Source organism: Carya illinoinensis, chromosome 16 (assembly GCF_018687715.1).
Source record: "Carya illinoinensis cultivar Pawnee chromosome 16, C.illinoinensisPawnee_v1, whole genome shotgun sequence".
Taxonomy (NCBI): domain Eukaryota; kingdom Viridiplantae; phylum Streptophyta; class Magnoliopsida; order Fagales; family Juglandaceae; genus Carya; species Carya illinoinensis.
In genome coordinates this window covers 965,058-991,318 of record NC_056767.1, presented here as the reverse complement: position 1 = coordinate 991,318, position 26,261 = coordinate 965,058, and the positions used below count along the sequence as shown (strand labels likewise).

Sequence of the window (26,261 nt, the reverse complement as noted above, 5' to 3'; positions counted from 1 at the left end):
ATAACTAATAGTTTCACAAAGGATTTTCACACCTAGGGTTTTGGATTGCAACAAAGGAAGATAAGCATAGAGAGAAAATAAGGACGAAAGAAAGTTGTCGAGTGAGAGGATAAGAGACAAGAATTTATGAGAAAACGAAAGAGAGAGGGAAATGATGGCAAGAGAGAAAAGAGAAAGACTTTCAATTCCGAGAAAAAAAGAGGAGGAGAGAAACAATGTAGGGTTTTGGTCTTGAAGAGATAAATATATAAGAGACAAAAATGACGTCATTTTGACTTTTGAGGGTTTCTAAAAAAATGTTTGCAAAATACACTATCTCGTACACAGAAGGCTCAAATGCAGGTAAGTTAATTGGCAAAATGAGGTGTTATACCATTAGGCCACTCAACTACCTGTTATTTATATTACAATTTTAAATATATTAGTCTAAGTGTCGAAGTTTGGAGTTGGAGTTCAAAGCCGACATGTACTCCACACTCTGACTCCAACTAAGGGAACCCCGACTCCCGATTCCAGTTTTCAAAAACTCCAACTCAATCAAAGCCAAAGTCTTGTCAAATTTCGAGAGGAATCAGAGTGTACAAAGTTTTTGTCCACCCTTATTACTAATAAATATGGTTTGCCAAACTTTAGATGGAAATATAAATTTTTTTAACACTAGCTTTATTTCTTTTATTGTACTAAATGGTTTGCCAAACTTTATATGATTTTACAAGAGCTTTAATTTTGGAATTTATGTAACTCTCATAGCTCTTCCACTACTTGTAAAAAGTATTTCTCTACCATAAGAAAGGGTTATTAATAAAATTGAGAGTACCGTCACTCTTCTTAGGAGAGAAAGAGTAGGAGATGTATCAATTCATACATGAAACAAAACATTTGAACCGAAACGGAAACAAATGAAGTAAAAGTTGCATCACAAAGAGAAGTGGATGTGAAAGATCACCAACACCATACTATTTTCAAGAACCACCAAAACCAAACTACTAAGTCAAAAGTCAGCTAAACTCCAATAAATCTGCACGATCTAACACCCCCATCAAGCCGGCTTGAAGATTACATAAACCCTCTTACTATCTTGAGCATAACCCATTCTCTTGATGCATACTCTTCCAAAGCACATTTCGACCAGGGCCGAACAACCATGACTCTTCTTGCTATGGTTCCAACAATGAGAACCTTGTAACATAGCTCAATGTTAGAGCAACAATCCTGATGCGGCAAGAGCATGTTTAGTGGTGAGCTTTCCATTTGTAAGGAGAACATACTCATGGGAGTGAAATGCCAGCTACAGGAGAAACAGATCTTCTATATTATGTTGATAAGTGAAATGATCAAAATTCTCGATATTTTACACTAATGAATATCATATTTTTCTGGTGTCGTAATTTATGATTTGGGAAAATAGTCCACGTCAAAACTTCTCACCCCTTTACTCACCTGAAAGTAATAGGGATGTAAACACAATGCCGGCTGTAAAACAAAATTATGGAACCTATGTTCTATGTTATCAGGAAGCTTCTTTCTATGCAAATCTGGGTTTGTATTTTGTAACATGATTTAGGAGAGAGAAACTCTCAAAACTTCACATGCATGTCCTCATTTTGTACACACCCTCGCAGCCTTCAGATGGGATGGATTATTACTATACCCCAGATAAACGCATTTGAGTGCATAAATATAAGTGTTGCTATAGCCACAAAAAAGATTACACAAAAGTAATCATACAAATTGACGCAGTTTCATGTTATCTATTAGATCTACTTTACAATAAAATAACTTTACAATCTAACAAACCACATAAAGACATGTCAATTTGTAGAATTACTTTTATGTAATCCATTTGTAGCTAAAGTATTTCTCTAAATACAAAACATGGAAGTTAACAATATTTGTAAAACTCGCATCCCTATCCAGGAAAGCAAAATTAATACACATATCAGAACCTCGTGAGGGTGATGTTAATACCAAAAGAAAGTTCAAGAGCAAAACTTACAAGAATGTTCACAAATGCAATTGCAAAGTTAACCCAAAATTTAACCTCGTTCAACGGGACACGGTTGCTCCTTTCTGATTAGTCCAAGAATTGCGCCCCCTAAACCCAACAACGCTTAGCTTTGTAGTTGTGGTTTGAACAGAACTTGACCTTCTGCTGGCCGTTTGCTTCTTCCCTCCTGAAGATGGTTTTCTTGAGGTACTAGCAGTGGATGATTTTATTGATTTTGAGACCTTAACTGCTGGCTTGGTAGATTTTGCTGGAGCAGATGTCTTTTTACCTTTCAGTACGACCTTATTTTTCTGCTGTGAAACTTTAAGTGATTTAGCATTCATCACCTTGCTCCCAGTTATTCGGGCCCTGGCAACATCCCTTCGAACATTGTCTGTGGTAAGAGACTCCAAGCTCTCATTCTTCCTCATGGCCTCCTCTATTCGGGTGGCCAACAGGAGATCCTTTTTAGCAACCAAACTTGTTACTTTCCCTGTAATAAGAACAAATTGTCTTATGGAAACCAGACTGGGTACTTTTCGCATCCATCCACCAATAGTGGAAACTGGTAATTGTCGCCATTCAAGTATTTTTTTACTTGATAACAGAGGTTTTACAGGACATCTTAAGACAGACTACAATTCAAATATAAATGGTTACAGATAAATATCTATTATAAGCTAGGAAATACTTAGGAAGAAAATGTGATTTCAAACGATAACCTTTATATATATATATATTATATATTCTCTTCTTTCTCCTTTCTTTCCTCCATTTTTTTCTTCTTTATTTTTTTCCCTTTTTTTCAACCTTGAATAAAAAAACTATAAAACTACAAGCAATATAATTAAAAGAGCTTTCTCCCTGTAGTGTTATATCTAGTCCCCACTTAAAACATGGTAGAATTAGATTCTGTACATATTTAAATTGAACACTAGGGTATAGATGCAGCCAGGGTAGATTTTTAGCACTCCTTCCATTTGTCTTTTTACTTTGAAGTTTTGGCCTTGAAAGGACAGAAAAACAAAGCACATCATATCAAAAAATAATTGTTGCACACCTTTTGCACCCATGCGAGCAGTTCTTCCCGTGCGATGAAGGTAATCAATCTAAAAGGTAAAATAAAATTAGGGTTGAAGCAGCAGACTTGAAAAGAAACAATTCAACAATTACCAATAAAGAAGAGAACACCAAAAGAACACCCAAGATACCATAGGAATGGTGCTTACAGAGTTCAAGGGGAAATCAAACATGATAACATGATCTACGTCCAAGTCGAGTCCCCTGGCAGCCAAGTCTGTGCACACCAACGTAGGGCAATCTCCTTCATTACTCTTAAACCTATTGAGGTTTTCAACCCTGGGTTTGGAAGGGGAAAAAAGGTGGGGTAAAGTACAATAAACTGAAACAAATACATCCAAAGAATGAGAATAGAAGAATGACTCAGATTTCAACGGTCATCCAATCATTAATGTGTAATAATGCATGTCCAGATTCAGATTAGCAGGGGAAAAAAAGACACTAGACATCATTAGCCTTTTCCATGCATAGAAATCTCATATGCTTAATCATCTGGACTACAAATTACAATTCTAAGCGTACCATGAATGAAGAGTTCCTTCTTACATATATGCTTAACTTATATTTTCAAGTGACAGTGCGTAGATTATTTAACCAACTTGGAGGTTCAGCAAGAAGTTGTTAACAGATCCACATCCAGACAACCCCAAGGGGTTGGCCCAAGTGGTTAAGGCTTTGATCTTGAGGTCTCACTCCCTTCAAGGTCCAAGGTTCAACACCTCATGGGTGCAAACAATCCTTTGGGGCCACACTCCCTAGTGAAAAGCCAGCGATGATTTAACCAGTTCCGTATAGGGAAACTTCCAAGGGTGCGGTGCACGGGACCGGGGTTTATTCTGCATGGGTGGGTCCAAAGGGCCCTACCTTGGAGAGGTTCCCAGACATCAAAGAAAAAAAAAAAAGATCCCCATCCAGACAAACAAAACAAAAAGAAGAGTGTGTAGCAGAGCTTCTTTCATGCCATTCCTACAATTGCCAAAAATATCACCAAAACATCTGATCTTATTTTCTGGACATGCATATCACATGGATTTGGGGCCAAACAAACCTGGCTCTATTCATCAAACTTAAACTACCAACCAAATTGAAAGTTTGACCTAAATATCAAGCTCAAAATCAAATAATATCACACTTGCAAATATACTACCATACTTAAGTCAATATTAGTGAAAAATAAAACTTCCAACCATATTAAGATAGGTTTGAAACTAGACTTTAAAATCAAGACACGAGAACTTACAGCATCTAAATGAAAGAAATGTAGGACCAAAACATAAGAGGGAAAAAATAAACCCTAAACAAATGATGGCCCCACATGAGGTAGCAGCACTCCTTAGACAGTCACGAGGTAATATAATTATATAAATTAGAATAAAGTTATTAAAAAGTCATAAATATGAAGATAAGATTGTCATTCATTGGAAAATGCTATATATCACCTTTGCTCTGCAGGCACCTCGCCATGATAATTGACTGTGGAAATCTGATTTTCACCCAGAAAGTGATCCACAGCACGGCTAGAATTTAATGTGTTACAGAATACCATCACTCTGTTTCCCTTTGCCAAACTTAGCTCCAGAACCTTCATCACCATATAATGCAAAATTGTTAGTAAACTGCCATTGGAAGATCAAGAGTTATAGGCTTCATGGACTGTATAATAAATTCACAGTGAAAAAGCGGAGGCTATCCCGGCTCCCAAGCCAGCGATTATAGACCAGGACAGCAAAATCAAATGCTAAAAATGTAAGTTTGAATATATGAAACCAACATCTGGTAACATAAGTTTCAGATGGCTCCTGCATCAGTGATATTGGCTGTGATATCCCTCACTGACTGATGAGTGTAAGTGATGTATGAGATTCCACATTATTTGGAAATGAGAAGTTCTTGCCCTTTATGATGACTCCAATGGGGCTCCAATTGTACTATTGACTAATCATTTTAGAGTATGGCCTAAATGTGGCAAGGGCTTTCCTTTGGGGTGTCACAAATGGTATCAAGGCCTATCCCAAGTCCTGGAATGACTTGAGAAGAATTAGGGCTGTACATAAAAGCCGCTCGCCATGTCCAAATTGAATTTCCGGCCCAACCAGACCAGAAATACCCGAACCGTTTCAACACAGTTCGAAATTGGAAATTACCGAATCTCTTCCGGATTTAATCGGTTCAGGTCGGTTATTACCCGATACCCAAACTGCTCTGATATACACGAAACCGTATAATTTTTCCCGAACTACTATGCCCACCTTCTGCATTAATCACCAATGCAATCTCTTGATCATCTTTCCTTTCATTGGCCTCCATTATTATTATTCCAGCTGCTCTTTCCGGCCTGCATGTCATCATCTTCTTAGACCAACCTTTCCCACTAATACTCAACTTCTCTTCTTCCATGTTATATCCTCCAATGTGTATCTGCACCAAAGACAGCTCAACCATGCAAATGATTGCACTGGCTATTTCCCTACATGGCTCTACTGATTTGGTGAATGCTGAGAATTTTCCTCTTGCAAATGCCTTGAATTTTCTAAAGAAAGAACCTGATCTATTATTAGATCTTGTTTGTGCATCTGCTTTCTCCCTTGAGAAATTGTTCTTCATAAAAGGGTTGAGGTGGATCTTAACTGTCTAAGAGAAAACGGAAAAGAAAATAGGTAACTCAAGTCTAATAAAATATTGGGATGTTTGTTTGATGGGAAAGGAAAATGGGGTGACTTTTTTTTTTCTCCATGAAAGCTATCTGAGAAAATGGAAGTGAGTCCTCTATTGACAGTGTTGCAGAGTTTGATTGCAAAAGTAGCCGTCCATGATTTCTTTTCCTTAAAATATTAAAATTTTGATGGGCCAGCTTTGACAGTTGACAGAAATTCTTGGGAAATGGAGTATAGTTCTACCACTTTTTTTAATTTGGCATCAAGACTTGGATTCAAATTTCAGTCTCCCTCGCACTAACTGTAGCTTAGCTGTCATCCTAATTGCACGGTTACCTAGTAGCAATAATATCGTGACAGACCCATCACTGCAATCTTTACCCAAGCTTCAATGTTTTAGGTTTCAACAAGGACTGTTTTTATCTGCTACTCCACACATATATATCACCTTTTCATCTTTATATTTTGTGTCTTGCTCCAAACCTCAGGTTTAGACATGGAAGAAGACTAGAAGTGGTTAAACGGTAGCGATGCATGCTTGCAGGCATATCCTTTTATTTGTTTATCAGTTGTCGGAATTAATATAAAAGCATGGTCTCCAAGCAAAAGAATTGGCAGAGACCAAATCAGTGATGAGGATGGGACTGGCTGGAAAGGCACAGAATCATCGGAGAACATGAAAGAGAAAAAGGCTTCAGAGCTAACCTGGAAATTTTTTGTTTATAAGTAAACGGTAGTATTAATAATGATAGGCATAGCCAAAGTATACAAGATAGTATACAAGAGATAAGACCTATCTAGGTCGCTAACGTCGCAAGAAAATCATGTACATTTAGGCCATTAAAGTCTACAGCTATAGTCCAAAGAAATAAAGTACTGAAGAACAAAGTCTGAAGCTCCTCTAGTGTCCGCTCATTACGCTCTCACCATAGACACCACATAATGCATATAGAGACCATCTTCCAACAGCTTTGATTTGTGGAACACCATCCGGCATCACCTAACTGGCCAATAACTCAACAACTGAAGCAAGCATCACCCAGTTTAACCCTATTCAACTGAATACTTCACACCACAATGCTCTAGCTGACTCACAATGTAACAAGAGATGATTCATTGTCTCACTGGCTTTCTTACATATGCAACACCATTCTGAAATAATTACCCAGCGCTTTCTCAAATTATCAATAGTCAAGATCTTACCCAGGGCTTGTCCAAGTGAAGAATAATGCTTTGGGAGGCGCCTTATTTATCCACAGCCTTCTCCATGGGAAGTGAGAATTTGGAGTACATGTAAGGGACTTATAAAATGAACGAACCGAGAAAGTACCCTTACCCACAAGTTTCCACCACAGCTTATCTTCATGCAATCCATTCGGCTTCAAAGAGTACACTAGACTGAAAAAAGCCTCGAAACTGTCAATTTCTCAATCCTGGGCTGCTCTATTGAAAGTGACATTCCCCAGTACTTGATCCCCTGAACGAACCATGGGGTCCCCCACCACCAAATCTTGATCACAAGCCACTCGGAAAACGGATGGAAAAGCATCCTTTAGTGCCTCCTACCCACACCAGATGTCCCTCCAAAATTTTATACGAGTGCCCTCCCCCACCAAGAATCTAGTATGGTTCGTACCCACGCCTTATATGCTTCCAAATCCCCACACAATAGGACCCACTCCCCTCTCTGATACACCAACCCCCCCATGTACTACCATGTTTACAGTCAACTACTAATTTCCATAGTGCTTCTGGTTCCATAATGTATCTCCAAAGCCATTTCCCGAGAAGTGCCTAGTTAAATGTTCTCAAGTTCTTTATCGCCAACCCTCCTGAAGGAATTGGTCTGCATATTTTATCCCAACTAATTAGATGGATCTTGCATTCATCCCCCATCCCATTCCATAAGAAATCAAGATAAAGTTTTTCAATTCGTACCGCCATGCAAGCTGGAATTGGAAATAAAGAAAAAAAATAAGTTGGTGGGTTAGAAAGGGTACTCTTGATAAGGGTCACACGATCTCCTTTTGACAAATACAGTCTCTTCCACCCTGCCAACCTTAGTTCTATTTTCTCAATAACTGTATTGCAAATAGATAAGGCACGTGAGGCAGCCCCAACGGTAATCCCAAATATGTCATAGGGAGAGAAGCAACCTTACACGCAAGTGTGTTGGCCAATTGACGAGTATTACTGACACTCCCAACTGGTACTAACTCTGATTTATCAAAGTTCACTCTCAGGCCTGGCGTTGCTTCGAAGCATAAAAGAAGCGCATTTAGTGTCCTAAGATGTTCTTGCTCAGCCTTGCAGAAAATTAATGTGTCATATGCAAAAAGTAAAAGAGAAATCAAGATAAGGCCCCTATTCAGATCACCCACTGAAAATCCCGCCATATAACCATTGGAAACCAAAGTCGTTAACATCCTACTCAGAGCCTCCATGATGATAACAAAAAGAAGCGGGGATAAAAGATCTCCCTATCTTAACCCTCAAGAGCTACTGAAGAAACCCTCTGGGCTGCCATTGATCAGAACTGAGAATCTTGCCGTTGATATGCACCACCTAATCCACCTAAAACATTTTTCCCCAAGGCCACTTCTCTTCAATAAATAAAGGAGGAAGTCTTAGTCTACATGATCATATGCCTTTTCCATATCTAACTTACAAATAATCCTGCAATGCAAGATTTTAATCTACTATCCAGGCATTCATTTGCTATTAAGGCAGAATCCAGAATTTGACGACCCCTTACAAAAGCATTTTGTGGCTTTGATATTATCTTACTTATGGTCTCCCCAAACCTATTTGCAAGCACCTTGGAAATGATTTTATAAACCCCGTTTATAGGGCTAATAGGCCTATAGTCCTTTACTTCCGATGCCCCAGCCTTTTTTGGGATTAAGGCAATAAAAGTAGTATTCAGGCTTTTCTAAAATTTCCAAATAAGAAGAATTCCTGGAAAATAAATAACGGGAGAGGAGCTTTTAAGTTCATAGCTAACCTGGAAAATCAGAATCAGTAAATACCCGCTTTTTTCGAAAATATTTTAGGGTCGGAAAATCGGGTAAATGCCTAGTTCAAAATTGTGTTCTCAGAAGTTTGCATATTTGGGTCGGATCAGAAAAGTCTTGATGGAATGACTTGAGAAGGATGTCAGGAGTTTAAGAGGGTAGATTGTGATACCCCATACTGCTCTTCGGTATCATCTAACATATTATATAATCCAAAGTAACCACAAATTTAGCATCTGCATTTGACTATTTCCCAATTTCAGGTATCTTCATTGAAGTGAAGCCATAAAGTACCAAGATGTGATATTTTTATTTAGAGAAGTGATATTTGCAATCTTGGAGTGCACAAGTGCTGTGTAATCCTTTGTAAAAAGTGAGTAAATATGGGACCCACATGAAGGGAAAAAAAATTATTTTTTTATAGTAGATCTCATTCTTTTTCAAAATGATTGCACGGCACTTGCACACTCCACGACTATATCTAGCATTACCCTTTTATTTATTCTTCAGATGAGATCGAAAGATGTAAAACCTGTAAATCCAGGTTCATTAATATCCTTAATAAGAAATATATATGTAGAACTTCTGAAATATAACTAAAGTATGCCTTGATAAGATTAATTACACAGCAGTTCAGACTGGACAAAAAACAATTACACAGCAATACAATGTTATTGCTACTATAAGTTGTCATACTCTACGTTATCAAAAAAATAAATTGTCATACTCATAACTAGTACTGATTGTTGATAAATGCAAGGAATAGGATAAATCAGTGCAGAAATATACCTGTAATAAAGCTTCCATCTTGTTTTCAGAACCTGAAAGTTTGATGAAATCATGGCGAGCAGATGCCACTTTCTTATGCAGCGTTGATGTGCGCAAATGTACAATGCCTTCAAATTCCTCATCAATCAGGTTTTGCACTGCCTGCAAATGTTAAAATTTGAATTTCTTCTTTTTTATAAGTGTTAAAATTTGAACTTCTTTACAGATGAAAATATGAGAAAAGTCCATTAGTAAAGAAAACTGCCAGAATTCAGCAAACTGCAACCGCTTTAGTGCAATACAGAATCAAATATTTTGTTAAATTGAGAAGGCTTTAGGACCATCTCATCATACCCTCAACTAATAGAGGTTTGCTGCTCAAAAAGACTTGTCATATTTATTTTAAACATCAAAGTAGGTTTATTTTTTTTTTTTTGATAGGTAAATAAATTTTATTGATCCACGTAAATAGGCCAAGCCCGAGTACACAGGGAGTATACAAGAAAAAAGCCTAGTTACAAACTAAGTGCTACGGATAGTAGCGGAAAAGTCACTAAGACTCGTTCCATTTAAAACTATAGTAGATGCCCAAAGGAGTAGAGTGTGAAAGAAAAAAGCTCGAAAAGCATCCGGAAAGCGCTCCTTGTTCTCAAAACAGCGGCTATTTCTTTCGGTCCATGTGCACCACATTAAGCACAAAGGTACCATCTTCCATACCGCTGCAATCGGGCGATTCCCTCTTAGCCCTTGCCAGCAAGACAGTAAATCGATCACCCTCTGTGGCATGGCCCAAGCAATGCCAAGCCTCGAGAAAATCTCATACCATAAAACATTTACTGTGTCACAATGAAGGAGAAGGTGGTCCACTGATTCAGCGTTGTGTTTGCACATGAAACACCAATCCATTATGACGAGTCCACGCTTTCTTAGCTGGTCTATGGTTAGGATTTTACCATGAGACGCCACCCACCCAAGTAGGTTTATTTTGTATGCCACGAGAAAACAAAAAGGTTTCGAGAAGCCTCAAAAGCTTTTCGCTGTTTCATTTTCAGTACAATAACAGTGCAAGTCAGCATACCTTTGTCATTGTTGCAGTGACCAAAATTGTTTGGAACCCTTCGGTGTCAGCCTTTGATGCACGATTTTTTAATGGGCCAAGAAACTTTCGAATTTCAGGACCAAAGCCACGATCAAACATGGTGTCAGCCTCATCCAACACCTACTAAAAGATTAACACTACCATTAAGTGTATGCCTTGACACACCAGACTTTGTAGTTTGCAGTTTTCTTACAGTTCTAAGTTCTATGTATTAAAATATACGATATGTGTGTGTGTGCAGCCATCTAAAATAATTGGAAATGAGACAGTTTTGTACATATAACGGCACAATTTTACATAGGACGACACTCACCAAGTACTTGATGTCTCCATACACTATGTTGCCCTCCTCAATATGTTGGAGAACCCTGCCAGGGGTCCCAACTACCATATCAATTGGGTTATTTAATGAATTCTCCTGGGGTTTTAGGCGGCCACCACCGCTTACCATGGTACAACGGAACCGTGCATGATGACCAATTGACTTTGCAACACGAAATACCTATAAAATCAAGCTACCGTTAATTGCAATGCATAAATCCACGTAGCAAAGTTCTATTCAGATCCTGAAGATAGAGCACAGATACCTGCTCAGATAACTCCCTTGTGGGGCATAGCACAACAGCTCGAGGGCGCCTAGGCCTCGTTAGCATACCAAACAATGCCTCATCCCGTCTCAGCAACTATAAAAGCAATAAATGATAAGTATCATTTGCAATAGCAACAACAAAAATGAAACAGTTCAATATCTTTTTTATTTTTTATGAACAGTTAAATATATTTTTCATAAACTCATAGCGATTACTATATCGTGTGGTTCTTTGATATCAGAGAAAGGTATCAACTAGAAAATCTCACAAATTGTTACAGATTGAAAATATTCAATCTACCCGATAGATATAATGGATTTTGCGAGAGATGGATGCTTAGGACACACCTTTTCTTATTACCTAAATAAATAAATAAAATACGGCCATTTTGGGAATTGAACTCGTGTTAACTAAATACATAGTGACAATATTCCATTTTAATGATGTGGATGCAAAACTTTGAAACAATCAGAACACAAATAATAAATCAAACAACAACCCCCATAAGGCCAAACACGATCACAAATCATTAGAGACGATAGTTAAAATAACAAGAAGCAAAAAAACAGAAAAGCAAGCTCAAAGCCCAGAACCGCATTCACGGAGGAACAATTAATTGCACACGAAACTATGTTAAAAAAACATTTAACGTTTAAAACTTTAAATTCAAAACAAAACACAATGACCAAGTACCTGAACAAGGGGCAGCATGTAAGCCAGAGTTTTGCCAGACCCAGTGTGGGAACCCAAAACCACACTCTTCCCTTCAAAGACGGCCGGGATCCCAATAGACTGAATCTCAGTAGGAACCTCAATACCCATCTCCCTCACAGCCCCCATCGCCTCCTCACTCAAACCCAGCTCCTCAAAACTCTCAACCACCCTCTTCCCAGTCTTCTTCTTCTTGGACCCATCCTCATTTTCACTCCCAGCAGCAGTGGCTGATTTTGGATTTCTAGTTTGTGGGGGTTTGGCAGATTCTTTGAGGTGTCTGAGCCTCAGTCTCTCGAGAAGAATTGAGTGCTTCATTTGCTCTGGTTCCGCAAGGCTTGTAGTGGGCGTGGTGGGAGTAATAGTAGTGCATAGGGGCCTAAACCCTACAAAAACCCTGGTGGTTTTGGGAAGTGAGAATCGTTTGGGCGCATAAGAGAGTCGAGAGAGAGCGAAGAGGTTCGAACTTAGAGACAGGGCCAAGAGGGTTCTTGCTGTTCCTCCCATGGCTTCCTGGTTTTCGAGCTTCTGTGCTGTTTTCGTGCGTCCCTGAGGTGATCAAAGTAAATTTATCCCTAACGTCTATGGGCTATGGTTTGATATTTTGGGTTCTGACGAGAGTACGATGAGTTTTAAGAGTAATAATAGAATAACATTTCTCTCGTCTAATTTTAATAATATTTAAATACTATAAATATAAATATTTTTTAATTTTTAATTTTTTCATCTAATAATTATAAATTTTCTAAATTTTTAAATGAAACACAAATTAAAAAAAATTATATTTTTGAAATATCAAAACAAAAATTATATTCTAATAATATTTTGACTTTATAATATTTTTATTCAATTTTTTTCTTTTATTTTTCAAAATTATATAAAACATCTTAATTCAAATTATTTTACTATTATTCACAAATAATTTTATTAATATTCACATATCATCCCATCTCATTTGATTATCCATACAAGCCTAGAGTAATAATAAAGACACTAACGTAGTAATGACATAGATACAAATACATGAACTTGCAAGTTGGTAATCAATATTTGATTGAAATGTTCTTTTAGAAATTAAGGTTACGCTTAGATGTTGAGATAATCTATAAAAAGTAGTGAATAGTTTATGAATAATAATAAACTATTTGTAAATAGTAGCAAAGCAAAATACTTCACTTATCAAATACAACCTAAAACGATTTTGTACAAGGAATTTTATGATTTTTGAATTACAGTACTAAGTCTCGATCTATAATGTCTCTAAAATTTGATTTTCGGTCTGGTCTTAGGGTGTGAATTTTTTGGACTCGACCAAACTTAAACCGACTAAATCACTTACATATAAATTTTTTACATATATAATATATTATTTTATATAGCAGTTATATAAGTTAAGTTAATGGGTTCCATGAAACCACATCAGTTTTTAGATTTATTTTATGTAATCTCTTTGTATCTATAATAGTTATTCTTACGGAAAATAATTTACTTATAGGTCAACATAACACATCAAGTCATATTAGTTTGTGAGTTTACTTTTATGTAATCCTTTTGTAGCTAGAGTATTTTTCATAAGTTAATCATCTAGTTTATTACCATTGACCATATAAAATGTAAAATAATACATGTTATCAATTAACTAATATATCATATAATAAATCATGTGATAATATATTAATATTTTTTTAAGATACCTAAATTGTAAGTAAGCATGAATAATTTATGGACAATTAATTATTTAATATTCATTAACCATGTATAAAATGTTAGAATTTTAATATAGGCCATTACGAATACTTTAAAGAGTTTACTTAATTTTGATTTTACTAATTTAATTAATTTCTTATATTAATTTATCTACTCAAAAAAAATGTTTTTCGCTCATATGAACCAAATCAGACTGACCAGACCGATAACTAACAGTCTAGTCCTATTCTTAAGAGTAATTGATCCGGTCTAGTCTGAAAAATGAGTGAACAGAAATTTTTCAATCCATAACCCCCCCGATCGGACCGATTACACCTTTATCCAAAACAAAGGAAATCATGTGGCAAATACAGAAAAGAATGGAAAGCTGAGATAAGGTTTGAACTCTTGTAAATTGCACAATCCCATCAGATAAGTAAATGACACTTCACTCCATAATCTTGGCAACAAATATATTTGCTATGAAATTTTGCATATGAAGTCTAAACAAGAGATTTATACCATACAGTCAGATTAATAAAATGTTAATTAACATTTTCAAGTTTTGGCTCGAGTCAGCCAGAATTTCACAAAAAGCCTGGGTAAAGAGTGGACCCAATTACTATCCATTGTCCAGAATCAAATGATTGAGAGAAAACTATGACAATTTCAAGACTACCACAACTAAGGACGAAGTAGAAAGGAAAATTGCTGGTTTAGTGGGATCCCCCACCAAATCCTGTTAGTCTGTGACATTCCGCAGTGAATGGCATGATAAAACATAGATACAATGGCATAAATCCAGCTTCACTGCAAGTCTGCAGATCCCTAACAGTCAGAATCCTATAGAAATGTCAACAATCAAGCTAATATATTCAACCTTGCAGAATGCAACAGGACCTACAAATTTACAGTAGAATTTATACCCACTCCACAGATGACACTCAAAAACCCCTCAGAAAATGGGCGCGTGAGAAGGTCCATACAAAAATAATCTCATGACAGCAAATATTGGCTTTGTTCCATTATCCAATATGAGTGAAACTAGTAATGTCAAGATTCTGATCCGGTTGTGTTAAGGGAAATTATAGCCTCTGCTACTTTCTTCTTCAGAGCATCCAGGGACTCAGTGAGATGATATACTTCTGTTTTGTCCACCTCTAGCAACATCGCAGCAATCTGTCCTGCATTATCGTGCTCCAAACGCTCCAAAAAGGGTGATAGCCCTTCACCCAGAATCTGTCATTTTGAACAACATAAGCAAAACAATACAGAAACAGCAGCCAACAGTAAGAAAATTTTAAAGCCTGCACCTTTGCTAATGTCGAGGTCACTAGAATAGTTTGAATTCCTTGGTCATCAGATTTTGATGAATGATATCTTAATGGGGTTATTATCTTTTGAATATCTGGACCGAGGCCAAAACCAAACATGGCATCCACCTCATCTAATACCTACAATAAGATATTCAGCATGATTGAATGAATTAGATTTATGCACAAAGACAAGCTTTGCAAATTTTGACATAAGATTTACATCTGCGATACTGACCAAGTATTTGATTTCATCTAGAACTACAATCCCTTCTTCAATATGTTGAAGAACCTCACCCGGGGTTCCAACTATCATGCCAATTGAGACATTTGACAAATTCTTCTGGGGTGAACCATTCTCCTTCGTAGACTTTAGCTGTGCATAGTTGCTGATAAACTTTGCCATATGAAACACCTGTGAAGTCCATCCAAAGTTAATGATAAGCGTGAGTGATACTTAAGGTTTATAAGTGCAGGAATTCATATGGTATGCTCAAGAAGGAGGGGGAGGGGACCTCATCAGATTGTTCTTCTGTGGCGCATAGCACTACTGCTTGTGGATGCTTGGGCTTTGGACCCCGTCTCATTAGCTACAGAAAATTAGTGGGGTCAATAGCGTGACCTCATATTACCCTTACTGCAAATATAACAATATTGTAACATTGGTGTAATTATGTGACAACTGAACCTTCCCTTAGGACTGACTTGCAGAGATGATTAATTTTTCAATCTAACAGGATGATGGACACATTATAGAAACATACACAACCAATTCGACTAACAAAATTGTTTTCCTAGGGAAGGTAGGTTTTGAAGAGTTAGAAAATGACTGCCCAGTATATATCAGGTTCCAACGAGAACATATAGATGACCCAAGATGCTAGAAATTATATTTTGACGATCTTCACCAGGAATCGTTTTAAGAAAATGAGCAGCAAAACAATTTAAGTAAAAAACTCTATAAGTCAAAGAAAAGTAAATAAATCAACTTTTGCATTTCAATTTCAACTAGCAATAATAGCATGTTCAAAACACAAGCACACAGTCACATGCAACAGGTTGGCAAGAAACTTTTTTGATAAGTTGGTTGGCAAAAAACTGAAAATAGAAACTGAAACAATGATCAGATAAATCTATTTTCTTTTATCAAAAAAAAGAAATTCTAAGAAGCAATTAAACTATATCCACCAAATGAAAGCAAACATCACATTCCAAAATCCTACTAACCCACAAACCAATAACTGGTCCGAGAAAAAATATTGAACCGTCGAAGATAGAAATAACGGAAAGAAAGAGGAAACACAAAATAAATCACCTGAACAAGAGGCAACAGGTAGGCCAAAGTCCTGCCAGAATTAGGCTGAGCACTCATCACCACACTCTTACCTTCGAATACTGCAGGAATCCCAACACACTGAATCTCGGTAGGAACAAAGGCACCCATCTCCTCCACAGCCTCAATCACCTCCTCACTTAAACCCAACTCCCCAAAACTGTTCAACACCTTGGTGGGTCCACCCCCATTCTGCAAACTGTCCTTCTCATAAGCAGGGCTTGATCCAGGTGTTGGTGACGACTGTAGTGGGGGTTTCTTTTGTGGAGTTGTTGAAGAAACTTTGAGCTTTCTCTGTCTAAACTTTTCAAGAAGGATTGGGTCTCTCTTGTTGGATCCCGAATTTGGTGCTTTGTCATTATCAGGATTGGTGGTGGTTGTGGTGGAAAGAGGGCAGAAATCGAAAAGAGCCCAAGTGGGTGATAGTGGCTTTGAGAGTGGGTAGCGTTTGATAATAGGGAGGAAAGAGATAGAGAGGTTGAGAAAGTCTTTGCTTCTCCCTTTCATGTTGGGGTGCCGCCGGTGGTTTCGCTGTTTTCTTCTTTTTTCTGTTCGCGTTTGTTCTTTTGGCCTATGGGCGTTCCGCCTCGGCAATGAACCAAAAGCATCTGAAGTCGGTGTGTGCGTAGTCATACCAACCGATTAATAACTTTAGTACCCTTTTTTTAAAAAAAAAATTAATTAAATTTAATTTTTTAATTAATTTATTTGTTTATTTATATATATATATATATATATATATTTAAAAATGATTCATAAAGTTGTAGTTTTATGTGAATTTTATATTTATTTATTTTTTTAAAATAATTACACACTCACGAATATAATTATTATTTATCTTTTTTTATTATCTTTTTTTCAAGATTATATATATTTTTTATTTAAATAATTTTATTTGAATATTTTTATACAGCGCATCATTTATGTAAAATAATTTAATTTAAAAGATCATTTTTAAAATTTAAATTTAACAAATAAAAATATATAAATAATTTTGAGAAACGCTCTTTATTGAAAATATAACCCGGGCTTAATGTTGGACATGCAAAAAGAAAATGGAAACCACCAGTATCACATAAGAATTCTTTATCGATTTTTTTTTAATTTTTTTTACTTAGTGATCTATTTTTAAATGAATATATAATTTTTTTATTTTTAAAAAACATCTAACTAGTTAAATAAATGGTGAAATAAAAAAGAAAAAGATAAAAAAAATAACTGATCAGTAAAAGATTTCGATAGATCTTCTGTGGACATAGCAACGTTCAAAGAAAATCAGGTGAACCAATTTACCAAACTTCATGTGCTCAAGTTAGATAGGTCTCATTTCCATTGAGAGAGCTAGTCATAGAAATGCATCTAGAGATAGTATGTGTGAGATTGATAGTCCTTATTTATAATTATTATCCATGTTTGCTTATAGGAATAATCTATTTATTATTATTCTTATTATCATTATCTCAATATTTTATGATGTGATATTAAATGATAGGCCAACAAATAAAACATAATAAATAAATTTTAATTATTTAATATCATATCATAAGATGATGATAATTAACATAATTTTACAGTATGAGTTCGAGAGAGGAGGGCGGGAGAAAACCTTGCTGGGAGGAGGGTTGCAAAATACTATATATGAGATTCTACTTTTCAAAACCTAAATGTCTTCTCAAAAATAGGGAGCCGGATGCAGTTTTTTTTAAGCAAAGTCAAGTCTTATCTCATAATATGACATTCTTTTCTCTTTAAGTCAATTATTATAAAATTAAATTTATTTTTAATTAAATTACATGATCGTGTTAATTAATTGATTAAATTTATTTTCTTTTAAATTATATAAAAAGATTATATTCTGAAATTTTTAATCTAATTTCAAATAGCAAAAGATAAAAAATAACTGAATAGTAAATTAATAATAAAAGAGGTATAAAAATATCAATACCCTTTTCTTATTTGACTTTTACCATTTTTGTAATAAAAAAGTACTGCCACATCAACTACAACTCCAAGAATTGAACATCATGAGCCTGTAGCTAGTACATCACTGGGTCTTGACCACATACATGATACATAAATATAGTGTCCTTGAGAGCATAACTAACGATGATGCAAGTTCACTGCAATAAAAATGATCTTTTGTAACAGATTATATGTAACGAGATTGATTATTTGCCAATCAAAATAGCCTCTTTTTAACATAAAATAATCATTTTCATATAAAATAACCTATCATAACTGTGCAGTTTTGTGACAGTGAAGTTATATTTATGATGTTGATTCCAAATCCAGCCTCCAAGTACGAGTATAAAGTCAATGACCATCTATATATTGCTTTTGAGTATTGGAGAGCTGCCTATGGAACTCATCCTTTAACCAAAGGGACTTCATGCATTATCATTTGACCAATCTACCATGTGTGAAGATTGTTATTTTGCATCATATACGCCATGCCAAAGTTCCTGCAACCATAATCCCAATGGCCTTGCTACAATGTTGCATGCATCGGCCTTGGGCAGTTTGAGAATATTACGGGCATAAAGAAAATTATTCTTTTAAGCACAGTAACGTAGTATCTAAGGTATGTGTGAGAATTTAAAATTCATTATAATATGGTTTTGAACTTTAAAATACCTATGAATAAACCAAGGGAACACTTGTGACATTATATTTTTCTCCATCCCAAACATCTTCGTCATGTAATCTATGCATGCAAGTTTGCAACTTGTATTTTGCTTACTTTTATGAGACGTGTTATAGTTACATAAAAATATTGCAAGAATGAATTTATAAATTGACATGATTTCGTATAATAGTTTATATCTAATTTATAATAAAAATAATTTTACAGTCTAACGTATTATATCAAATCACGTCAATTTACAAATTTATTTTTATATTATTTTTTTTCTTAAGTATTATATCAAGTTATATTAGTTTAATTTTACTAATTGAGTATTTAAAAAGAATTATGCTATTTACTAATCTAGTGTGTGACAAACTACTCAGTATACCAACATATTTTTGAGTTCTGCAATTTTGTATATTTCTTTTTACACTTCATCGATTTGAATGGTTAAAATAATGACACAATCAATCACATTAATGAAATGTATAAATAGTATACAAAATGATTGTATATAAAATTTTTATATAAATTATTGCGACAAACTTTCACAACAATAATACTCTTAATTTGTTAATAAAAAAGTTTGCAAATATACTTGTGTTAAAATTTTAAGGCCCGTAATCAATAGATTTCATATTATAATGAGTCAAATTCTTTGTGATGGTTCTTATTTTTTTTTTCTCAATTTTGGACCTTCAAAATGATGGAAGAATATTTCTAATTATTCCCAAATCGATATATAGAGTATTATAATTCATGTAATTTAAATGATAAAAATTTATTTATAAAATTTAAATTTTAAAATTAAATTATGACGTGTAAATACTTTAAATATGTTCTTTGATAATCGAATATTTTTTCAAAAAAATAAAGTTGCCTCATACGAAAAATTAGAACACAGAAACAGAAAAGAATCCAATATTTAAGATATATTTTGTCGATTTGTTCCCTTAACAGCTAAGAACTGTAGACACACGAACTGTAGAATGTATTATTAATCAATTTGTTTTATAAATTATAGACACAAAAATACAAGAAAAGTGGGGCCGCGCCACAACTTGGGGGACAAGTTCAATGGTCGAATTCCACGTCGTCATATCCACGTGTGCATCCTCAAATGCTAAGGAGTTGGAAACGTACCCACTGGATTCATCTCACTCTCTCTCACACTCACGTATAAAATGCCTTCGCCACCTTCGGCCTTCGTCTCTTGCCCCGCCTCTCTCAAACTCAACTCCAACTCCAACTCCAACTCCATATAAAATTAAAAACCAAAAAAAAAGAAAAAAGAAAAAGAGAACTCCTTACAGCATTAGGAGACGGAAACCCTATTTTTTCCTTCCGTAATATATTCGATCAGAAGCCAAATTATTCCCAACAACTACTATCTGTTTTGTTTTGTGTTTCTCCACTGAAAGACTTTCTTTTTTTGTTTCGGAATTTTTTCTGCTATACCAATGGCGGCGGATATTTCGACTCCGTCTACGTCAACCTCTCAGCCGCCTCCGTCCCCTGAGGCTGCTAACGGGGTGCCCGCCAACGTGGCGCTGTACGTGGGGGATCTGGACCCGAGCGTGGACGAGGGGCAACTTTTCGATTTGTTCGGCCAGGTGGCTACTGTCGTGTCCATTAGGGTTTTCAGGGATCATACTCGGGCGTCCTCTCTCGGCTACGCTTATGTCAATTACGCCCACCCTCATGAGGGTACGTACTACGGCGCTGTTTGACCACCCGTTGTCTCTGTTCTCGATTCAATTCTTTTATTTTTAGTCGGACTATTTACATACACATGTGCGTGTGTTTGTGTATGTAGATGCAGACGGTTATACATAGAGAACGTGTATGTGTGCGTGTGTGCACGCGCGCATTGGTATTTGTTGATTACTCTTTTCTGCTGTGTGTGTGTTTGAGTGTATCTTTGCCCGTGCGAGAGACAGTGATTTTCAATTCTCAGGGCCTTTGTTTAAGTATATGGTTTATGTTTTTTTATGTTTTTCAGTTTTTGATATATTTATTGTAAGTATCTGAACAAATGACTTTGAGTTTGATCAATGTTTGTTTTGGTTTTGTATATTTGGAGTATGTGGGGTAAACTCACCTTTTTTTAGTATATTCTACGATTACATTGGTAAGTGTGATTTTTAGGAGGACGTCTTTTGGGTTTCTATTCTAGGAGAGGCATACATACATAGTGGACTCTGCCTAAATTTATGCAGTGATCAATTTTGTGGAACTCATTTTATGTATGTCTCTGTCTCTAACACGTAGAGTTCGAGCAGGAATTTTAAGGGATACAAATGTTTGAATTTTTTTTTTTTTGAAGTACTAGTAATCAATTTGTGTTTGCTTTTTATGGTCAATAAATTGATTAAGATAGGTAAAGGAAATCTTGGCATGTTTGACTTTTATCTCTTCTTTATATTAAAGAGATATTTCAGTAAATATGATGAGACTCTGCACCTCCTTTTAGACATGAGATTGATTATTTCTCTTATTTTTAAGTTGAAACGTGGAAAAGTTTTTACCATGTATTTATTTCTTATTTCGATAATAGATTCTTCACATACAAATCTACTTTTTGGCAAATGGGATATGTGCTTTGTGCGGCCATTTATTTTGAAGGATGTGTTTCTGAGATCTGATGATAGTGGTATTAGATCCATTTGCTTCATAGTTATCATGTGTACTTGTGCCACGGCTATTTACTTATTTCAATAATATTTCATTTTACTTATAAAAAAATAATAGTGCTATTTGCTTCACTTTTTTTTTTTACCTCATTTCAGTCAACTGCCAGCATTCCCCATCTCTTCCACAATTGTGAAACAAACTTAATTGACCGCTGCGTTTGTGAATGAGTTCTAGTGAATTCTCAACGTGATGCAAGGAAAGTATCATGTTTGGTTTATGATGCCTCTGACAGAATATGCATGTCTAGATTCGTATATGTATGTATAATTATGAATGAGTATGCATGAATATATGTAGGTACGAATTATCATTGCCTGTTTGTACTTATTGCAGCTGCTCGTGCTCTGGAAGATTTGAATTATACTCTTATCAACGGGAAACCTATCAGGATTATGTATTCTCATCGAGATTCTACTATTCGAAGAAGTGGATATGCTAATGTTTTCATTAAGAACCTGGACACATCAATAGATAACAAGGCATTGCACGACACCTTTGCTGCCTTTGGGACTGTCCTTTCTTCCAAGGTGGTTGTTGACAACAATGGTCAGTCAAAAGGTCATGGATACGTACAATTTGAAAATGAGGAATCTGCACAAAATGCAATTAAACAATTGAATGGCATGCTGATAAATGATAAAAAAGTCTATGTTGGACTTTTTGTTCGCCGGGAAGAAAGGACTCAAGCAACTGGATTGTCAAAGTTTACTAACGTTTATGTGAAAAATTTGCCTGAAACCGCTACTGATGAAGACCTCAAGAAACTTTTTAGCTCCTATGGTACGATCACCAGTGCAGTTGTTATGACAGACGCAGATGGGAAGTCCAAATGTTTTGGTTTTGTGAACTTCCAGAGCCCAGATGATGCTGCTGTTGCAGTTGAGAAGTTGAATGGGGCCACTGCTTTTGATGACAAGGTTTTATTTGTGGGGAGGGCTCAAAGTAGAGGGGAAAGGGAGGCAGAGTTGAAGGCAAAATTTGAACAGGAAAGAATCAGTAGATACGAAAAATCTCAAGGTGCTAATTTATATCTGAAAAATCTTGATGACTATGTAAATGATGACAAGCTGAAGGAATTATTCTCCGAGTTTGGAACAATAACATCATGCAAGGTATATCTTTAACTTCAAGTGGAGTATTTTGGCCCCTTCTTTCTGTACTGGTCCTTAGTGAGACTTTTCTAAGAGTCAATTATGATAATTGTCTTTTTTAGATAAACAATTATTATAAATGTTTCCTGTGGTAATTTTTGTTGGGCTTTGTTTTTTCCTATGAATCTTTTAGGTCATGGTTGATTCCCAAGGTCACAGCAAGGGATATGGCTTTGTGGCATTTTCCACTCCACAGGAAGCTGCTAAAGCTGTGAGTTATTGATTCTTTTTCTAGGCCATTTGGCAGACCCTGCTTTTGCACCTAGTGCTGACCCTTTTTTCTCTCATGCATGCCTTCTCTTCTTATTTCTTGTTCAGCTGGAAGAAATGAATGGAAGGATGATTGGTCGGAAACCTCTGTATGTTGCTGTGGCCCAGCGTAAAGAAGACAGAAAAGCCCAGCTTCAGGTAATTCTTCTGCATATTTTGATGGTCATATAGGTAACGTAATTCTGTCAGTTTGAAGTGCAGCTGTTGCTTTCTTAATCATGTGGACATTTGATGCCAATGTTTTAACAAGGTTTTAACCAATCTAGTTTAGTTCTACTTCTTGAGTTTGCAGTTAATGCGTTGCAGTCTTTTGTTATTATTATTACACAACTGGCGCTGGACATACTGGAATTGCCGAGGACTAATTTGGAAATTAAATATTAAATCTCTGCTGCATTTCCTTGTGAAAAATAGACATATATAAACGGAAAGAAAAAGAAATGTGTAAGTCATCGACTTCACCTGCAATATAGTAATTTAGTTAGCCTTCTTTTTTTATTCTGTGTGGGTCACAAATAACAAGTTGGTGCTGGATAGCTTTCAGGAGTGAAGATTTTCGGAACCCAGAATTTTTGTCCAATGTGTTTTAGACTAGGACAGACAGATAATTGTAAGATTAAAATTTTGTGTCTTACATTGATAACATTCATGGATTTTTCTTCACACAGCTAAAAAGAATTTCGTTCTCATAACTATCCATAAGTTTACCATTCATTTCTACGTGCTCACAAATATTTTCACTGTATGTCTTCTGTCTGGAAGTCTTGAAACTTAGTAAGTAAATATCTGATTAGAATTTTGCCTCTCAAATGGCTTCTTTCCCGTACACCAAGAAGAATAGGATGGAGGGTAGGTCCATAGGTTAATGACCTTATGGGTGTTTTGTGAATTTGAAGAAGGAACAAAGAGTTTGGCTCTCATTTGTATTATGATGGGTAGTAGTTGGTGTTATTGCTTAAATTCTTATTTTGTCAAATGTGTCTACATTAACGACAATAACATACATATATATATATATATATATATCTCCCTTCTAGGCACATTTTTCTCAAATCCGAGCACATAGTGGGATGGCACAGATGCCTGTAGGAATTGCAGGATTTCATCCTGGGGGGCCTAGATTTTCCCCACAACATTTGTATTTTGGTCAAGGCAATCCTGGTCTGCTACCCCCTCAGCCTTTTGGCTTCCAGCAGCAACTCTTTCATGGAATGCGGCCGGGTATTGCACCAAACTTTATGATGCCATACCACCTTCAACGGCAAGGCCAGCCAGGGCAGCAAATGGGTGTGCGTCGAGTTGGAAACCTTCAACAGGTGCAGCAGCAGCAGGTGATATAACTAACCTTCTTTATTTTGATTACTGCCCATTCTGGCTTTATCGCATTTTATAGTTGTCTATATGATTCCAAGGCCACATTGCTGTAGAGTTGTCATGAACAATTTGTTTTTATTTGAATACCAAAATCTTTCACAGGGGCTTTGAGAATGCAAGATTCTCTGGCTAAAAATATAAAGCAATCTACAACTAGGCACTTGCTTGATAGAAATCAAATGACTAAATTATGAATATTGACTTAAATTATCTTTCATCTCTGATATTCTTCATCCACTTCTCAATTTTAGTTAATGCATCGTAACCCTCACCAAGGCTTTCGATATGTGGGAAGTTCTCGAACTGGCGTGGATGCATCCGTGGTTCCTCAAGGCATTATAGGGCCTGTGATGTCATTGCCTTTTGATGGTTCGGGGAGGCCTGCAACTCCTATCGACATCCAGCGACCTGGGCATGTGCATACTTCAGCACTTCTATCAGCTTTGGCTTCTGCTAGTCCAGAGAATCAGCGAGCGGTATGTTATTTTATCTTTTGATGCAGTGATTATGAGATGATTTCTTAAGTATCTTTGTTTGAGTTGCTGATGGTTAGTTATTGCTTATGATCACTATCAACTTTTCGGTGTCTATATTGTGTAGTGCCCTTGTATTAGGGTTTGCGCTTTTCTTTTGGTTAAGGCCAGAGATTGATTTTAAGCACCCCTGTGCTATCCATAGAGAGATCGATTTTGTCAATCACTTGAAAAGGCCATAATGGTCCAAAATAAAGAGTTGTCGATGAGAACATGGTTACTTGTAAATCAGGGACAACAAATAAGATGTTGAACTAGATTGACCATCATACTTGTAGACTATATTATTTAGTAATCTGTGGAAAGCATGATTGTAGTTAATGTTTCTTGAAATCACAGATGCTGGGTGAACAACTATATCCCCATGTTGAGCAGCTTGAGCCCAACAATGCTGCAAAGGTGACAGGGATGTTGCTGGAGATGGACAAGTCTGAGGTAATCCATCTCCTTGAGTCTCCAGATGCCCTAAAGCAGAAGGTGGCCGAGGCAATGGAAGTCCTCCATAAAGCTGCCTCGGCGTCTGGTGTTGGTGATCAGCTTGGTTCCTTGGCACTGAATGACTGAAGCAAAAGGCTCTTTTTTTCTTTTTTGAGTAAATAAATCTATGTTTGGGAGCCCATGTTTTACAGGGAGGGCTCATGAGGTGTCAATTGTTTGAGGTTTTCTTTGAGATTATTGTTTTTTTTTTTTTTTTTTTTTTTTTGTGGGAGGTCCTGTTACTTATAACACTCCAAATGTAACACTCGGGTAACACCATTGACGTTAAAAAAAATACTGATAAACTTGTCACGTTAACTATAAAAATGAAAAAAAAAAAGAAAAAAAAAGAGAAAAAGATTGACAATCACGCCAATGGTTTTACACGAGTGTTACAAATAATTCCTCTCTTTTTTTTTTTTTTTTGCGAGGTTACATGTTGCAACTTGCAAACATTTTTTTAGGTCCAGAACTTTTTGGGATTTGACAGTATTTTCTTGTTTCTTTAGACTATTATCATCATCATCTCTCTCTCTCTCCTTCCTGCCTTGTCTGCAATTCAGGGTAAATATAAGGTAACAACCATTCACAAAGTGCGTGATTGATCAAGTGTTGAATCGAGATATTCCCTCCAATCGCTTTGAATCGTCCTGCGATGACACCAAAATGGGTCATTGCTAATCTATTCTTCTTCAGTTCTTTTTTCTTTTTCTTTTTTCTTTTTTGGCGATTCTTGTTGGGAGCTATTCGGACACAGAGATGATTCTAAATAAAGGAGAGACGAAATTTAACGTGGTTCGGCAATTACGTACGTCCACAACTGCTGTAATTTCACTATGGAATAATTTTTACAAAAGAAACCTCTCTTGTAAATTCTCTCTGCTCACCCACTCTCTTTCTC

General features: G+C 36.1%; 3 protein-coding genes across 5 annotated transcripts; 1 reads left to right on the top strand and 2 right to left on the bottom strand.

Moving 5' to 3' along the window:
- Positions 1 to 798: 798 nt before the first annotated feature.
- Positions 799 to 12,514, bottom strand: LOC122299494 (DEAD-box ATP-dependent RNA helicase 39-like). Of its 3 annotated transcripts, none has more exons than XR_006239697.1 (10): positions 11,886 to 12,514; positions 11,190 to 11,285; positions 10,916 to 11,104; positions 10,582 to 10,722; positions 9,525 to 9,665; positions 4,507 to 4,649; positions 3,217 to 3,346; positions 3,048 to 3,096; positions 1,997 to 2,480; positions 799 to 1,288 (listed from the first exon to the last, which is right to left on the bottom strand). XR_006239697.1 is itself a non-coding variant. In XM_043109837.1 (10 exons), the coding sequence occupies exons 1-9, from the start codon at positions 12,408 to 12,410 to the stop codon at positions 2,047 to 2,049; spliced, it is 1,848 nt and encodes a 615-aa protein (XP_042965771.1). In that variant the 5' UTR covers positions 12,411 to 12,514; the 3' UTR covers positions 799 to 1,288; positions 2,042 to 2,046. The 3 variants fall into 3 exon arrangements, 2 of the variants coding, with proteins under 2 accessions (XP_042965771.1, XP_042965770.1); XM_043109837.1 differs by having other exon boundaries at positions 2,042 to 2,480; XM_043109836.1 differs by lacking the exon at positions 799 to 1,288 and having other exon boundaries at positions 1,883 to 2,480.
- Positions 12,515 to 14,285: 1,771 nt separating this feature from the next.
- On the bottom strand, positions 14,286 to 16,853 carry LOC122298398 (DEAD-box ATP-dependent RNA helicase 39-like). Its single transcript, XM_043108121.1, has 5 exons — positions 16,218 to 16,853; positions 15,418 to 15,492; positions 15,141 to 15,317; positions 14,903 to 15,043; positions 14,286 to 14,828 (listed from the first exon to the last, which is right to left on the bottom strand). Exons 1-5 carry the CDS (start codon positions 16,740 to 16,742, stop codon positions 14,643 to 14,645), a joined length of 1,104 nt encoding a protein of 367 aa, XP_042964055.1. The 5' UTR covers positions 16,743 to 16,853; the 3' UTR covers positions 14,286 to 14,642.
- A 3,060-nt stretch (positions 16,854 to 19,913) lies between these two features.
- On the top strand, positions 19,914 to 25,953 carry LOC122299237 (polyadenylate-binding protein 3-like). The gene is made up of 7 exons (XM_043109337.1): positions 19,914 to 20,568; positions 21,889 to 22,667; positions 22,840 to 22,917; positions 23,025 to 23,114; positions 24,014 to 24,307; positions 24,602 to 24,826; positions 25,223 to 25,953. Exons 1-7 carry the CDS (start codon positions 20,322 to 20,324, stop codon positions 25,445 to 25,447), a joined length of 1,938 nt encoding a protein of 645 aa, XP_042965271.1. The 5' UTR covers positions 19,914 to 20,321; the 3' UTR covers positions 25,448 to 25,953.
- The last annotated feature ends 308 nt before the right edge of the window (positions 25,954 to 26,261 follow it).

Coding starts and splice junctions, on each gene's coding strand:
- LOC122299494 (XM_043109837.1), bottom strand. CDS start 12,410: ATGGGAGGAACAGCAAGAACCCTCTTGGCCCTGTCTCTAAGTTCGAAC. Junction 4,650..9,524: donor AGATGGAAGCTTTATTACAG/GTATATTTCTGC, acceptor ATGGTGATGAAG/GTTCTGGAGCTAAGTTTGGC. Junction 2,481..3,047: donor TGCTCGCATGGGTGCAAAAG/GTGTGCAACAAT, acceptor TTCTTATTACAG/GGAAAGTAACAAGTTTGGTT.
- LOC122298398 (XM_043108121.1), bottom strand. CDS start 16,742: ATGAAAGGGAGAAGCAAAGACTTTCTCAACCTCTCTATCTCTTTCCTC. Junction 15,318..15,417: donor CAGAAGAACAATCTGATGAG/GTCCCCTCCCCC, acceptor TGGACTTCACAG/GTGTTTCATATGGCAAAGTT. Junction 15,044..15,140: donor TAGATGAAATCAAATACTTG/GTCAGTATCGCA, acceptor ATCTTATTGTAG/GTATTAGATGAGGTGGATGC.
- LOC122299237 (XM_043109337.1), top strand. CDS start 20,322: ATGGCGGCGGATATTTCGACTCCGTCTACGTCAACCTCTCAGCCGCCT. Junction 23,115..24,013: donor ACAGAAAAGCCCAGCTTCAG/GTAATTCTTCTG, acceptor TCTCCCTTCTAG/GCACATTTTTCTCAAATCCG. Junction 24,827..25,222: donor GTCCAGAGAATCAGCGAGCG/GTATGTTATTTT, acceptor TTGAAATCACAG/ATGCTGGGTGAACAACTATA.